Here is a 12,839-nt window from a genome sequence, read left to right on the forward strand (position 1 = left end):
AACCACTTAACAATACAGTGCATATGAAAGCAGTGCGAACATTGGCCCCAAACGAGCGGACAATCGTCTCCGGGTAATTTACAATCGGGACAGCAACCATCAAATGGCATACGACAAATTCCGCAATTATCGTCGTTTGCTACCCATCTCCATGTAGCGACACCCACCCAATCTGCGAGAAATATTCGATTATAGGTTATAGTGCGATGTGAACGCAAATGCCTACTTTTAATTGTAACTTTCATGATCCCATTTGTTTGGTTGTCACGCAAATTAATTTACGGAACGAGAAGTTTTGTTAGTTTGAAAGATTTGACGTAGAAGTGTTTTTCAAAATATGTCACTCACAAACACAACAACAACAACAACCACACAATCCGACGAACGCGAAGTTAGCGGCAGTGTTGAAGTGGAAGTGGAAGACGTACCAGAAGAAGGTAAGAACTACTTTGATCAATTGCATCTACAGCGTGTTGTAAATTAACGTGCCTTATCGTAAAGACGTCTAGATTCTAGAACACTTAAAACATGGTATTTTATATAAATTTTAGATTTTGATTTTGCTACCCTATTATATACCAGATCAAGGAGGTCATTTTGATGATTTGATGAATGACAATTAAAAATTACTTCAAGTGGTCGAATATTGTAACATATTATGCAGTACTTGCCCCGTGTGACCAAAACTTGAGGAATAATTATCAGTATTATACCGTACGTTATACAGATTTCATATACCAGCTTTAAGAATAACGTCGTAAGCGTACGCATTCACAGTTATTATGCAGAAAATCCTTGTTAAAACGGTTTTACGGTTGCAAGCGGAACCGGTCCACAAAATTGTAGTGAGGGAAAAATGTAAAAATTCAAGTTGTAAGAAAAATGGTAAAAACTTCAGGGATTCGGACCCTTATAGAAAGGGTTCCCACGGACTCCTCGAAGTGTTAATCCTACGGAAATTATTTGTTAGGCTCTCAGGAAGCTTCATGGAAAATTTGGTGCTTGTATTCGGCTGGTAAATATTTTTTTTACTAAGCGACCTCACTTTCATTAATGTCCTTGAAATTATATCGACCGGCTATTTACAAATTCGATTGTCGTCATTTCTTATGTTATAAAAATGTACTAGCTCGTCATCGTTATAATCCCGCTTACGAGCCCAATCATGGCAAAATTTTAAAATGACACTCACTCTAAATAAAAGGGAGAATTTTGATGCTTAATTCTTATCGCGATCTCATGTGTAATTTCCTTCTTAACTTTCTTCGCGGTTGGAAGAGAATTGCTCCACGGTTATTCTTTCACGGCTTTTACCTTAATTCTTCACGAACTAAAAACAAAAACAACCAAGTACTAACTGCGGATGAACCACTTTTTGATCAACCCTTCCATTCTATTCTACCTTTCTTCTTACAACTTTACCAAACAAATAATTAGAAACTGGACTTGGTCAGACACCTCGGATTGACATAGATGGACAATTTCCAGAAGATTGGCAGTGCCCACGACGGATCTGGTTTAGCTGGACTCACGTCACGTAGTTCCCGTCTTCGTCTTATGGCGCAACAATCAGGCGCTTCCAAGAACTAACAAATTTTAAAAATCGAAAAAATTTAAAGCCATTAGCGGACCCCATTTATATCTACTACAAAGTTCATATACACGGTGTCCATTTTTCGAGTGCCAGTGTGGGGTCTCGCTTACCCATTGAGTTAGAAAACTAATGGAGGGAATCAAATGCTTGAACAGGCGTAGACCACGGGAACCAAAAGTGGCCTCTAGCTGTGATTAAAGTACCACACTACTTCCGTTATCATTAGCGTCTTACTTCAGTGGCGTAGAGATATAATTTTCTTTCCACTAATAGGAATAATAACAAAAAAACGTGTAGAAGGAGTAAAATACATGCTCGTGGTAAAGTAAACAAAATAGACAAGGATGGGAAAGTATGCAGATTTAATATAATCATTGATTACAAATCTAAATATACATCGATGTGTTCCAGTAGTATAATTAAGGCCAGTTTACTATAGCCACTACAACTTGACAACTCCCATTAAATTCACTGTGTTGATCAATAGCTACAATTGACTGGTTGGTCTCAGGTTCATTACAACGGCAGAGAGGTTCAATAATAATTTATTGTTTATTGGTCTCAAAATGTATCCGCACTCGTAACAAAACTTACACCTGATATCCATATTATAAACTCACACGTTTAGCTGCAAAAACAAGTTTTGATAGTACCTACTGCATATTTGATGAACATTTTCCGCCTTCCCGGTGCAACCTTTGGTCGAAATCACAGTCAATGAAGCGTTGTGAGCACAAAGGCAAATTTCGAGAGCTGTTCTTGAGATATATTTACAAACGTTAGGTAACCACTTTGCTCGAAGTACTGGTTCGTTTGGAAAACTAAGAAACATAAACTGGGCACCTACAACCTCGCTTACAACATGATAAATGACATGCGGCAGTTAGTTATTTATATAAACCAGAGCACAAACCGATCCGAAATTATTAGGTACTTTAAAATGGCAAATTTAATAAAATTTGAATTTGGTGGAAAACTGACAGTGACAGGACCCGCGTTTTCATATGTCAAATAATGTCGGCCAAAATGTACCTTCACGGGAACCTATCCACGCGAGTGGCCTCTATCTGTGGCAACTTCCGTCTACAAAAATTCTTACCCCCTCTACCATTATATTCCCTCCATTAGTTTTCTAACTCAAACTCAATGCGCTTACCTTAAGAGATAGAAAGTTGGGTAAATGGGGACAAAGTTGCGAATTTCCCTGCTGAATAACCACCTGAAAAGAAATTTAAAATATCATCAATAGTTCTGAAAATATCGTAAAAAAACGAAACTTTCTGATTTTCGTTCTTAATTTTTTCATGATAAACTACTCGTACTAGACATTTCTAATTAACACATTATTCGAACACTTTTCAATGGAGATTGCGAATGTGACATCTCGTTTTAAATAACTATTTCAGATGACAGAGAAACACGTGGCTACTTTAGTTTTTCTTATGGACGCCATTTTTAATTTTGAGTTATTAAGATTACATCTTTTTTTCTCTTTACGACGATATATCACACATGGTGGTTCAGTATCACATTTTTCCTAAAATACAACTTTTAATTTTTTGGGAACAGTGCTTTGGAAAAACAAAACGTTCATTTATTGTGAAAAAAAGTTTGACAGTTTGATGCATATGTCCGGTTGCAGCGTTGGCATCAGGGAACTAGGTGTGTTGAGAAAATTCGATGTTCATATGAACAGAAGAATTGAACCTTCGTTTTGCAAGAAAATTATAATTTAAATTAGAACAAAATACATTAGAATATATATACAGTGTGTAAAGTGTTGATAGCAAGCAATTATACATGAGTTCTTTATTTTAACTGTAAGATGTCGCTGTAGTTTCAAAAAGTTGTGTTTAAGTAGCCGACATGTTATGATGACATTAAATTGCATTTTTAGTTTTGCGTACTTAATTATTTATTGTGCTTAATTCCTTAACCATACGCCTGAAGAACTTCATGAGGTTATGGGCCCAGTGGCCAGTATGTTACAATAGTGATTAAAAAGGTAATGGGAAGGGTTAAAATGCTTTTGGAACAACAGGGTGTGTCGGAGGCTCTGAAGACAATGCCGCCCAGTGAAGGTGGTGAATTGGAAAGTTTTAATAAAAAGGACGTTAAAGCTCGAATGGTAATAATACAAAGTATAGCGGATAACGTACTGGAAATGTTAAAAGATAAGAAAACGGCTAAAGAGATGATGGAAAGTCTTGACAAGACTTACGCAAGACGAGGAATTTCTACACAGGTAGCTTTACAAAGAAAATTTAGAAGTTTGAAGTTTGCTGGTGATGCTTCATTAAGCACGTTTCTAACACAATTTGATCAGACGTTATCTGAGCTAAAGACAGCGGGTGGAAAAATCGATGAAAGTGAAACGGTGTTACAGTTGTTGTCAGCGATGCCAGAAAGTTATCAGTCGGTAACTACTGCAATAGATGTAATGTTTTGTCAAAACGAAGAAAGTGTAGATCTAGACTTTGTCAAAAATAAGTTGTTGCTGGAAGAGTCGCGGCAAAGTAAAAATGTTGAACAAACGGATCGTAATCTTGCATTTGTGGGCCACGACAACAAAAAGTGGAAGAAGACATTCCAGAATCAAAGAGGGAGCGCTACTGCAAACAGCCAAAGTGGAAGTTTCCCATTCAAGTGCCATTTTTGTCATAAAGTTGGACATAAAAAGGTGGATTGTTGGCAAAGACGAAAACAACAAAGTTCTGGGTTGGGACATAATAACAACGTTCGATCTCAGGCTTCACACAGTGCACATGGTGCGGAAAATCAGGAAAATGAAGAAGAACCAGTGACATTTGTGAGTTCGTACGATGGTGAAAACGTTGCATCAAATGTGAACTGTAAAACAGGAAATGACGGTATGATCAAATTTATCCTTGATAGTGGGGCTACGAATCATTTAATAAACTCTAACTGCGTTAAAAGAAGGTGATCTATTTTTAAAATCGTGTACAGGTAAACAATTGAAGGTGCAGAAAGTGTGGTTATGTGACAATCTGTTGTACAATTTGTTGTCCGTTAAAAAGTTGGAAGAAAATTCACTAACAGTCGTATTTAAGGATCGGAAGGCAACAATATTGAAAGACGACAAGGTAATACTAAAAGCATATTTGGAAGGAAGCTGTATGTAGTTTCATTACAATTTCAACCCCAACACGTTTTGTTAATATGACATACAACGAAGAAAAAATGTTGCAACATCGAAGAATGGGACATTCATCCAAGTATCCTGTTCCAGAAGTTTGTGAAATCTGTGTTAAGGCGAAGCAAACACGGAAACCATATGTGCCTATACGGAATGAAAGGAAACCAACACGGATACTGGAAGTAATTTCGACAGACATTTGCGGTCCCATATCCATCAACGTACGATGCTAAACAGTACTTCATAACGTTTATCGACCACTTCTCACATTTTTGTGTGGTGTACTTATTGAACCGAAAAAGCGAAGCATTAGAAAAGTTTCAAAATTTTGTCGCAATGGCTGAAACGAAATTCAATGTACGTGTCCATCGATTAAGGTGCGACAATGGAGGCGAATATTCCTCTAAGTTATTTCAAAGTTTCTGTCAACAAAAAGGGATAAAAATTCAATATACTGTACCGTTCAATCCACAACAAAATGGAGTTTCAGAGAGGTTCAATCGAACCATTATGGAGAAGGCAAGATGCTTAATCTTTGACTCTGGTTTGGAGAAAATATATTGGGGAGAGGCAGTGCGAACTGCTGTCTACTTAATTAATCGATTGAAGACGAGAGTTTTAGCAAATGATTTAACTCCTGCGGAGGTTTGGTATGGAGAAAAGCAGAATCTAGACAAGGTGAAAATATTTGGCTGTAAGGCATATAATCATATTCCCAAAGAATTAAGAAAATCGAAGTTGGACCCTCACACACGAAAATTATTGATGATCGGGTATGCTGATAATGGGTACCGGTTACTAGATGTTGAAAATCAAAAGGTCGTACATGGAAGAAATGTAGTCTTCGACGAAGGAATAGGCGATACGAAACCTAGACGAATCTTACTCGACAGTGACGCAGAAGAATCTACGAGAGCTGAGAACCCCGAGGTAAACCAAGATGACATAGAGAACTTGAACGACAGGGAAATTCAGTCAGACAAGGACGTGGAGAAGAGACAACCAACTGTACGGAGGAGTGTGCGTAATAAGAAGCAGCCGAAATATCTCGACGACTATTATTTGGATGAAGAAGATGATTTAAATTTATTTGCAGCATTGTCAACATGTAACTTAATCACAGATGTTCCGAAAAACTACAAGGAAGCCTTAGAGGTCAATCAAGGTTGGGAGAAAGCGATACAAGAAGAGCTAACTGCATTAGAAGAGAACAATACGTGGCAACTTGTGAGAAAACCAGAAAATGAGACTGTCATTGACTCAAGGTGGGTGTTTTCTGAGAAGATCGTGGATAACGAAAAGAAGAAAAAGGCACGGTTGGTAGCACGCGGCTACAAACAAGATGAGGTAATTGAAAATGTGTACTCACCTGTCGCACGTATGCCAAGTTTAAGGTTTTTAATTTCTTTGTATGTTGAATTTGATTTATTTGTAATGCAACTTGATTTTAAGACAGCATTTCTTAATGGTACACTAAAAAATCCAGTTTATATGAAACCACCTGAAGGTTTAAAAATTGAAAGTTCTGGCATAGTTTGCAAAATAAATAAAGCCCTATATGGACTTCGTCAATCACCGAAATGTTGGAATTCACTTTTTAACAGTTTTATGATTAAATTAGGTTTTAAACGTTCTAAAAAGGATCCATGCCTGTATTTTAATGATCAAACATTTGTTTTAGTTCACGTTGATGATTTAATCATGTTTTCTAAATCTGAGGATAGCTTAACTTTAGTAAAAAACAAATTAATGGAAAGTTTTAAAATGAAACAATTTCAAAATACTTGTATAAATTTTCTTGGATTGCAAATAAGTAAATTTGAAGGTAAGGTTTATGTTTCTCAGAGTAAATTGATATGGAAAATCCTAAAGAGGTTCAACATGCTTGACTGTAAAAGTTCAAATTTACCAATTGAATATAAATTGCAACTAGGTGAAGCTAAAAATTGTGTCAGTCATGAAAATTTGCCCTATAGAGAACTTATCGGATCACTTATGTATATAATGTTAGGATCACGCCCAGATTTAAGTTTTTCAGTAACATATTACAGTCAATTCCAAAATAATTATACTTTTGAACATTGGACTAATTTAAAAAGGATTCTGAGGTACCTACTTGAAAAACACATTTGATCATGGTTTGATGTTTTCTAAAGGTAGTTCAGAGTTAAACATTAATGCATATGTCGATGCGGACTTTGCAAATAATATTAATGACCGTAAAAGTATTTCCGGATACGTCATTAAAATGAACAATAATGTTATTGATTGGAAAACAAGAAAGCAGTGCACAGTAGCGTTATCAAGCTCTGAAGCCGAATATGTAGCTTTAGCGACATGTGTTAGCAATTGCTTATTTTTCGGTCACATATGTCAAGAAATTTTACATCTTAATATTTTTCCGATTGTCATTAACGAAGATAATCAATCCTGTATTAGAATGGCATCAACATTGGAAACTCGTCGAACCAAACACATCGACATTAAACATCATTATATTAGAGACTGTGTGGAATCTGAAAGAATACATATTCAATATATACCCTCAAACGAACAGCAAGCAGATATTTTAACAAAATCATTGTCATTAAGTAAATTTGAATATTTTAAAAACTTATTAAATGTGGTTAAAGTTCATAATATCTAGGTTAAGAATTTTTATTATATTCTAAATGTTTTTTTGCCCTGTAGGGGAAATAGAAATCTTTATTTTTAAGGAGTGTATAATTGAGGGGGAGTGTTGATAGCAAGCAATTATACATGAGTTCTTTATTTTAACTGTAAGATGTCGCTGTAGTTTCAAAAAGTTGTGTTTAAGTAGCCGACATGTTATGATGACATTAAATTGCATTTTTAGTTTTGCGTACTTAATTATTTATTGTGCTTAATTCCTTAACCATACGCCTGAAGAACTTCATGATAAAGCGATGGGGTATACAAGAGGGAATTTTTTGTTAAATATTGACTTATGAAAAAAATTTATTCTTCATGATATTTTTTGCTTGCTTTGAAAGTACCAATAACGTTTCGATAATCTAAAATTTATTTATAGAAATCTGGAAAAATAATAAAATTAATTTTTTTTATTGAAAGTTATTCTACATTATGATCAAAATAGCGTATAGGCGCGTACAGACCGAGTTTCCAACGCAAGCCTGTGGTTACAGATTTGGAGGTGTTGGGATTGGTGTGTACCTCGCAAGCCAACGGTTTCCAACCGCTTCCAACGACGCTGTTGGCGTTCGATTGCGTTCGCTCGGTGAGCGGTACATCAAAGGGAAATTTGATGTGGTCTGGACAGGATTTGTCGCGATTTTAGTTTTTAGTCGTTTGTCTGACTTTTTAAAATGTCCACCATCTTCTTTTTGAAGTTCTTCTAGTAAGTGACTGCCACTGTACAAACTCCTATTTTTAAATGGTGTTGTTACCCACCAACGCCTAGGCCGTTTTTTCTTCTTTTTCTTTGAAATTAAAGAATTCATTATTAAAAACCCCGCACTCGCCAGCAGTAAATCGTCCTCGTCGCTTGACATTGTTTGACAAACCAGCAGCACCGGTTACCGAACTTTACCCAACACGGTCCCACCAAGTCCAACTCAAATCTTAAATTTTGGTGTGGACGAGGGCATTCCAATCGTTTCCAACGACAAACGCCAACGTCACATGTGCTTGGATTCGTTGGCTTGGCGTTGAAATCCGGTCTGTACGCGGCTTATTGCTATCAAACCACAAACAATCGAAACGTTATTGGTACTTTCAAAGCAAGCAAAAAATATCATGAAGAATAAATTTTTTTCATAAATCAATATTTAACAAAAAAATCCCTCTTGTATACCCCATCGCTTTACACACTGTATAATATTTTCGCAATAAAACTAGCACAATCGTAAATGACACTGCTTGAAATAAGTCAACATTTTGTTCATAACAAAAGAACGTTTTGTTTTTGCATAGCACTCTTTGCAGAAAATGAAAATTGTATTTTTAGAAAAAATGTGATACTGAACCACCATGTGTGATATATCGTTGTAGAGAGAAAAAAGACCTAATTTCAAAATGTCAAAATCCAAAACCGCGCCCATAAAAAAAAACTAAAGTTGCCACGGTTTCTCCGTTATCTAGAAAGTTATTAAAAACGGGATGCCATATTCGAAATCTCCATTAAAAAGTGTCTGAATGTGTTAATTAGAAATGTCTAGTGCAATATTAGTTTACATTGAAAAAGTTAAAAATGAAAATCAGAAATTTTCAATTTTTTGCCATATTTTCAAAACTATTGAAGATATTATAAAATTATTTTTAGATTATTATTCGGCACGAAAATTCGCAACTTTGCCCTAATTTAACCAAGTTTCTATCTCTGAAGATAAGCGAGATCCCCATAGTGGCACTCGAAAAAATGGACACCGTGTTTATTTGCATAATGGTTATTAAATTATTGCGGATGCGGACGATTCACAATCGAATGGAGAAACCGTCCCCGTCGTCGGTCGGATAAAAATTTAAATTTGTATATATCAAAAATAGAGTTGTTGGAAAAGGTACTCGCAAAGAGAAGCTGGAAGGTCTGGGCAAGACGTAAATAGATGTCGCGCGGGTCAAAATCTGGCTAATAAACTCTCTCGATGGTAAAGCGTGAAACGTTGCGTCGCAAGAATTCTGGTCGATATGCAGCTAGAATCTATGACACGCGTGTGGGTTTTGATTAACTTTAGGTAACTGCTTCATCTTAGCAACGTACCATAATTTCTAGCGAGTTTTTCAACAAAAAAAAAACTGTTTCGCAATAACGTAACAATCATTTTTAATATTAATGATTCCTTGGTCTCTATCTACCACTTTCCTTCCATCCAAAACCATACGAACTAACCTATTTACCGTAACAAAGTAAAAGGAACTACAGTATTACACACTATAATTTATTATTGCTACTGATAAGGTTGCTTTTTGGCAACTATGGCTTACTAGATTTTTAATATTTTTATGACTCAGAAGCGGAACCGGAGGAAGACGTACATCAGGAACCTGAGGAATTTTCAGAAGACAAATGCAATCTATTTTCTTCGGCTAAATATTGCGAGTTACTTAAAGTATGCTAAATGCGGATACAGTGCTTTGATGATTAGATACCTTTGTAGATAATTGCAGAAAGCGAAAATGAAGAACAGTTCTTATTTAAGAACTACAACAGAATTGACTTAACAGCATTGCCGCCAAAGCAATATCTAGAGGAAACGGTTGTTCCCATACTGATGCCAGCTTTACAGTACTTAATCAGCGAGCGACCCCCTGAACCCATAAATGCCTTATGCGTGTATTTATTAAAGTATAAGGCCGATTTTGAGAAGTACTGTAATACTGAACCACCCCAGCAAGACCAGGACGATGAAACCGAAGCCAAGAATTAATGTACTGAGTTAGTAAATAAACACGTTTTGCTTTATTTCTACAAATGAATGATGAATGGTGATAAAATATAAACGACAAAGTTACGGAATACAAGGAGGTTTACTGGATGGGGAACTTATGTCGTATCCACACACACATCTGCGACTCCCTTTGCCATCTGGTAAACATATGTGATTGACCGGACACTGACTCTTGTAGTATTGGCACACGTTGACTAACCCCAAGCAATGTTGAGGGACGGCCACTAACCCGTACAATTTGTTGGTACCAGCAAGGGGCACATTTAGCGGTTTCAAACGTTCCAGTGTGTGTTTGTTTACGCGTTCAATTTTTTTCCTAGAGAACATGTTCTAGAGTCATTTCCTACCAAAGCATACTTACGAAATCCAATCCGACCAATAAATGATTTCATCTGTGACTGTTATTCCAAATGGATAGGTGCAGTTTTCTGCAATAGTGTGCGCATACTTGGAGTCAATATCGAGACACATAATCTTCTTCGTACCCGCATCCGCGTAACAGATACGTTCGGTATCAAAATCGATAACCAATGAGTTTGGTAGCTTCACACTGTCACTTTTTAAAAATATTTCACGCCCGGTACCGTCTGCATTCGCCCACTCAATTTTTGGATCATCCCTGTCCCAGTCGCTCCAAAAGATTTTTCTAAAATATTAAATTTAAAAATTTCGAAAACTGCTAATATGCTTACCCTCTCTGGGGATGTACTGCAATTCCACGTGGATTAACTAAGCCAGTTTTAAATAGAGTGGTTCTTAATTTTGTCTCGATATTGGCTACTTCGATGGTGTCTTTAGTTGAATCAGTCCAGTAGACATTTCTAGACACCCAATCGATACTTATACCTTCAGGTGATCCAACATCTGTAATTAAAAACATCGTATCTGTTATAGATGAAGAAACGGAGGTAGATTTGTATTTATCTCACGTTTATTATACGTATATAATACCGTGAGTGGACCGAGATGTGACCACTAATGTGAATCGACCTTTACGTACAAAACGAGAAGCGTGACGAAAGTGTAAGACAATAGGAGCAAGTATAAATTGTGCACAACTCTTGTGCAGATAAAGGTTTTTTTAACCGAAATAGCTTTTGTTTGTGACCAATAGATATATTTGTTGCAGACGTTTCAATCGCCCTTTGTGAGTACCCTCTTCCGACAATCCGTTCTTGAGGTATAACGGCTATGGTTGGTAGAAATTAATTCCTTTCGTTGAGACCTTTCATTAGAGTACCATGGAGGATAAATCCAGTTCCACACCCCCTTCCCCTCCTCCCCGTACTTTGATAAGAGACAGAAAGAACGTAAGTAGTTGGTAGAAAACGACCCCCCCCCCATGTCAAAAGAAAACCAGTGGGCGATGTAAAGAGGATGTAAAAAGGAGGTAAATCAGGTGTCATGAAGAAAATGTCACAATGGTGTGAAGAAGTAGGCTGGTAGGCATGACGGCGAGAGGGGATAATAACAAAAATGTGGTGGTAAACAAGCAAAACAAACTAGTCAAAGAAAAGTGAAGCAGGAAGCGTGAAGAACAATCGAGAGAGGTATAAAAAAAGAGTGGCGTGAAGAAGACTTAAAAAACTGTCAAATAAGCGTGAAGCGGATATCAAAGAGCCATAAGGCAGGCGTTAGCGTGATATAAGACAGAAGGGGGGGGGGGGGGGGGACATTTCAAACGAGCAATATGGAAGGCAGAAAAAGGAATAGAAAAGAAGGTTTGAAAGATGCGTGGATAAACAAAACGGTAGCGTGAAAGAGACGCGTAGGATGCATGATGAGAGGAGGAGAGGACAGAATTCCTGGTACTTCAAAACGTGTATTTCCGTTAAAAAAAGTGCGGGTCATTTTTTGCTAACGTGCGGGTGGTAAAAGAGCACAAAAAGCACGAGAAATGCGTTAAAAACATGAACAGGGTGGAGGTAAATGTGCAGCAACCGGTCATTAAGAAGGTTTGAAGAATATGCGAAGGATATTAAAGAGGAGATGCCAAAATGACGTTGACGAGTCTACAAGACACAAGAAGAAAGTGCGCGATTGAAATAGGTACGATGGGAAGGGGGAAGTGGTTACAGAAATGTGAAGTATGGAAACCTGGAGGAAGCACCAGTTGTAAAAAATAAGGAGTGTGGGCGCGTAATATGAAGCAAGCGTGAAAGGGTATGAGATCTGAAACTAACAGGAACTCCTTTTTTTAGATACGCACATGTACCTCGGCGCTGTAAAAGATTTGCGAGAAGAAAATGTGAGCGAAGCACCAAATAAACTTGATGAAAGTGCGAAGAAATGGTAAAATGGGTGTGAAGGGTAGATAGATCGTGAAGGATGTGCGAGGGAAGATTGAGGCAGGTATGATGAGGGAAAGGGTTAAAGGAGATATTAAACAATGATGGGGAAGACTTGAAGACGTAAAGAAACCGTGAGGGATGCGGAGATTAAAAGGGAAAATGCAAAGGAGGAGAAATGGCAGTATGATAAGAGAAGAGTGAAAGGAGAAGTGGCGAAGAGTAATGGTGAGGAAGACTTGAAGGAGATCTTAAGGTAACGTAAACAAGATGTGATAAAGACGCAACGATGCGATGGCGTGAATTATACGTCACGTAGATTTGAGGGAATTTAAGGAACTGAAGCGATAATGCAAAAAAGATGTGAAACA

General features: G+C 37.1%; 2 protein-coding genes across 2 annotated transcripts; one reads left to right on the forward strand and one right to left on the reverse strand.

The window, feature by feature from the left end:
- Positions 1–271: 271 nt before the first annotated feature.
- On the forward strand, positions 272–10,176 carry LOC116160881 (protein dpy-30 homolog). Its single transcript, XM_031474026.1, has 3 exons — positions 272–437; positions 9,744–9,841; positions 9,890–10,176. The coding sequence occupies exons 1-3, from the start codon at positions 338–340 to the stop codon at positions 10,157–10,159; spliced, it is 468 nt and encodes a 155-aa protein (XP_031329886.1). The 5' UTR covers positions 272–337; the 3' UTR covers positions 10,160–10,176.
- LOC116162380 (nidogen-like) lies at positions 10,169–11,060 on the reverse strand. The gene is made up of 3 exons (XM_031475995.1): positions 10,873–11,060; positions 10,542–10,826; positions 10,169–10,496 (listed from the first exon to the last, which is right to left on the reverse strand). Exons 1-3 carry the CDS (start codon positions 11,058–11,060, stop codon positions 10,241–10,243), a joined length of 729 nt encoding a protein of 242 aa, XP_031331855.1. The 3' UTR covers positions 10,169–10,240.
- Between the last annotated feature and the right edge of the window lie 1,779 nt (positions 11,061–12,839).

This window comes from Photinus pyralis, unplaced genomic scaffold, assembly GCF_008802855.1.
Source record: "Photinus pyralis isolate 1611_PpyrPB1 unplaced genomic scaffold, Ppyr1.3 Ppyr1.4_LG10, whole genome shotgun sequence".
Classification (NCBI taxonomy): Eukaryota; Metazoa; Arthropoda; class Insecta; order Coleoptera; family Lampyridae; genus Photinus; species Photinus pyralis.

Excerpts from the sequence above, each read along its gene's own strand:
- LOC116160881 (XM_031474026.1), top strand. The coding sequence starts at position 338 with ATGTCACTCACAAACACAACAACAACAACAACCACACAATCCGACGAA. Across the intron at positions 438-9,743 it reads GGAAGACGTACCAGAAGAAG|AAGCGGAACCGGAGGAAGAC; the intron begins GTAAGAACTACT and ends TTTATGACTCAG. Across the intron at positions 9,842-9,889 it reads AATATTGCGAGTTACTTAAA|ATAATTGCAGAAAGCGAAAA; the intron begins GTATGCTAAATG and ends ATACCTTTGTAG.
- LOC116162380 (XM_031475995.1), bottom strand. The coding sequence starts at position 11,060 with ATGTTTTTAATTACAGATGTTGGATCACCTGAAGGTATAAGTATCGAT. Across the intron at positions 10,827-10,872 it reads GCAGTACATCCCCAGAGAGG|AAAAATCTTTTGGAGCGACT; the intron begins GTAAGCATATTA and ends TTAATATTTTAG. Across the intron at positions 10,497-10,541 it reads TATTGGTCGGATTGGATTTC|GAAAAAAATTGAACGCGTAA; the intron begins GTAAGTATGCTT and ends CATGTTCTCTAG.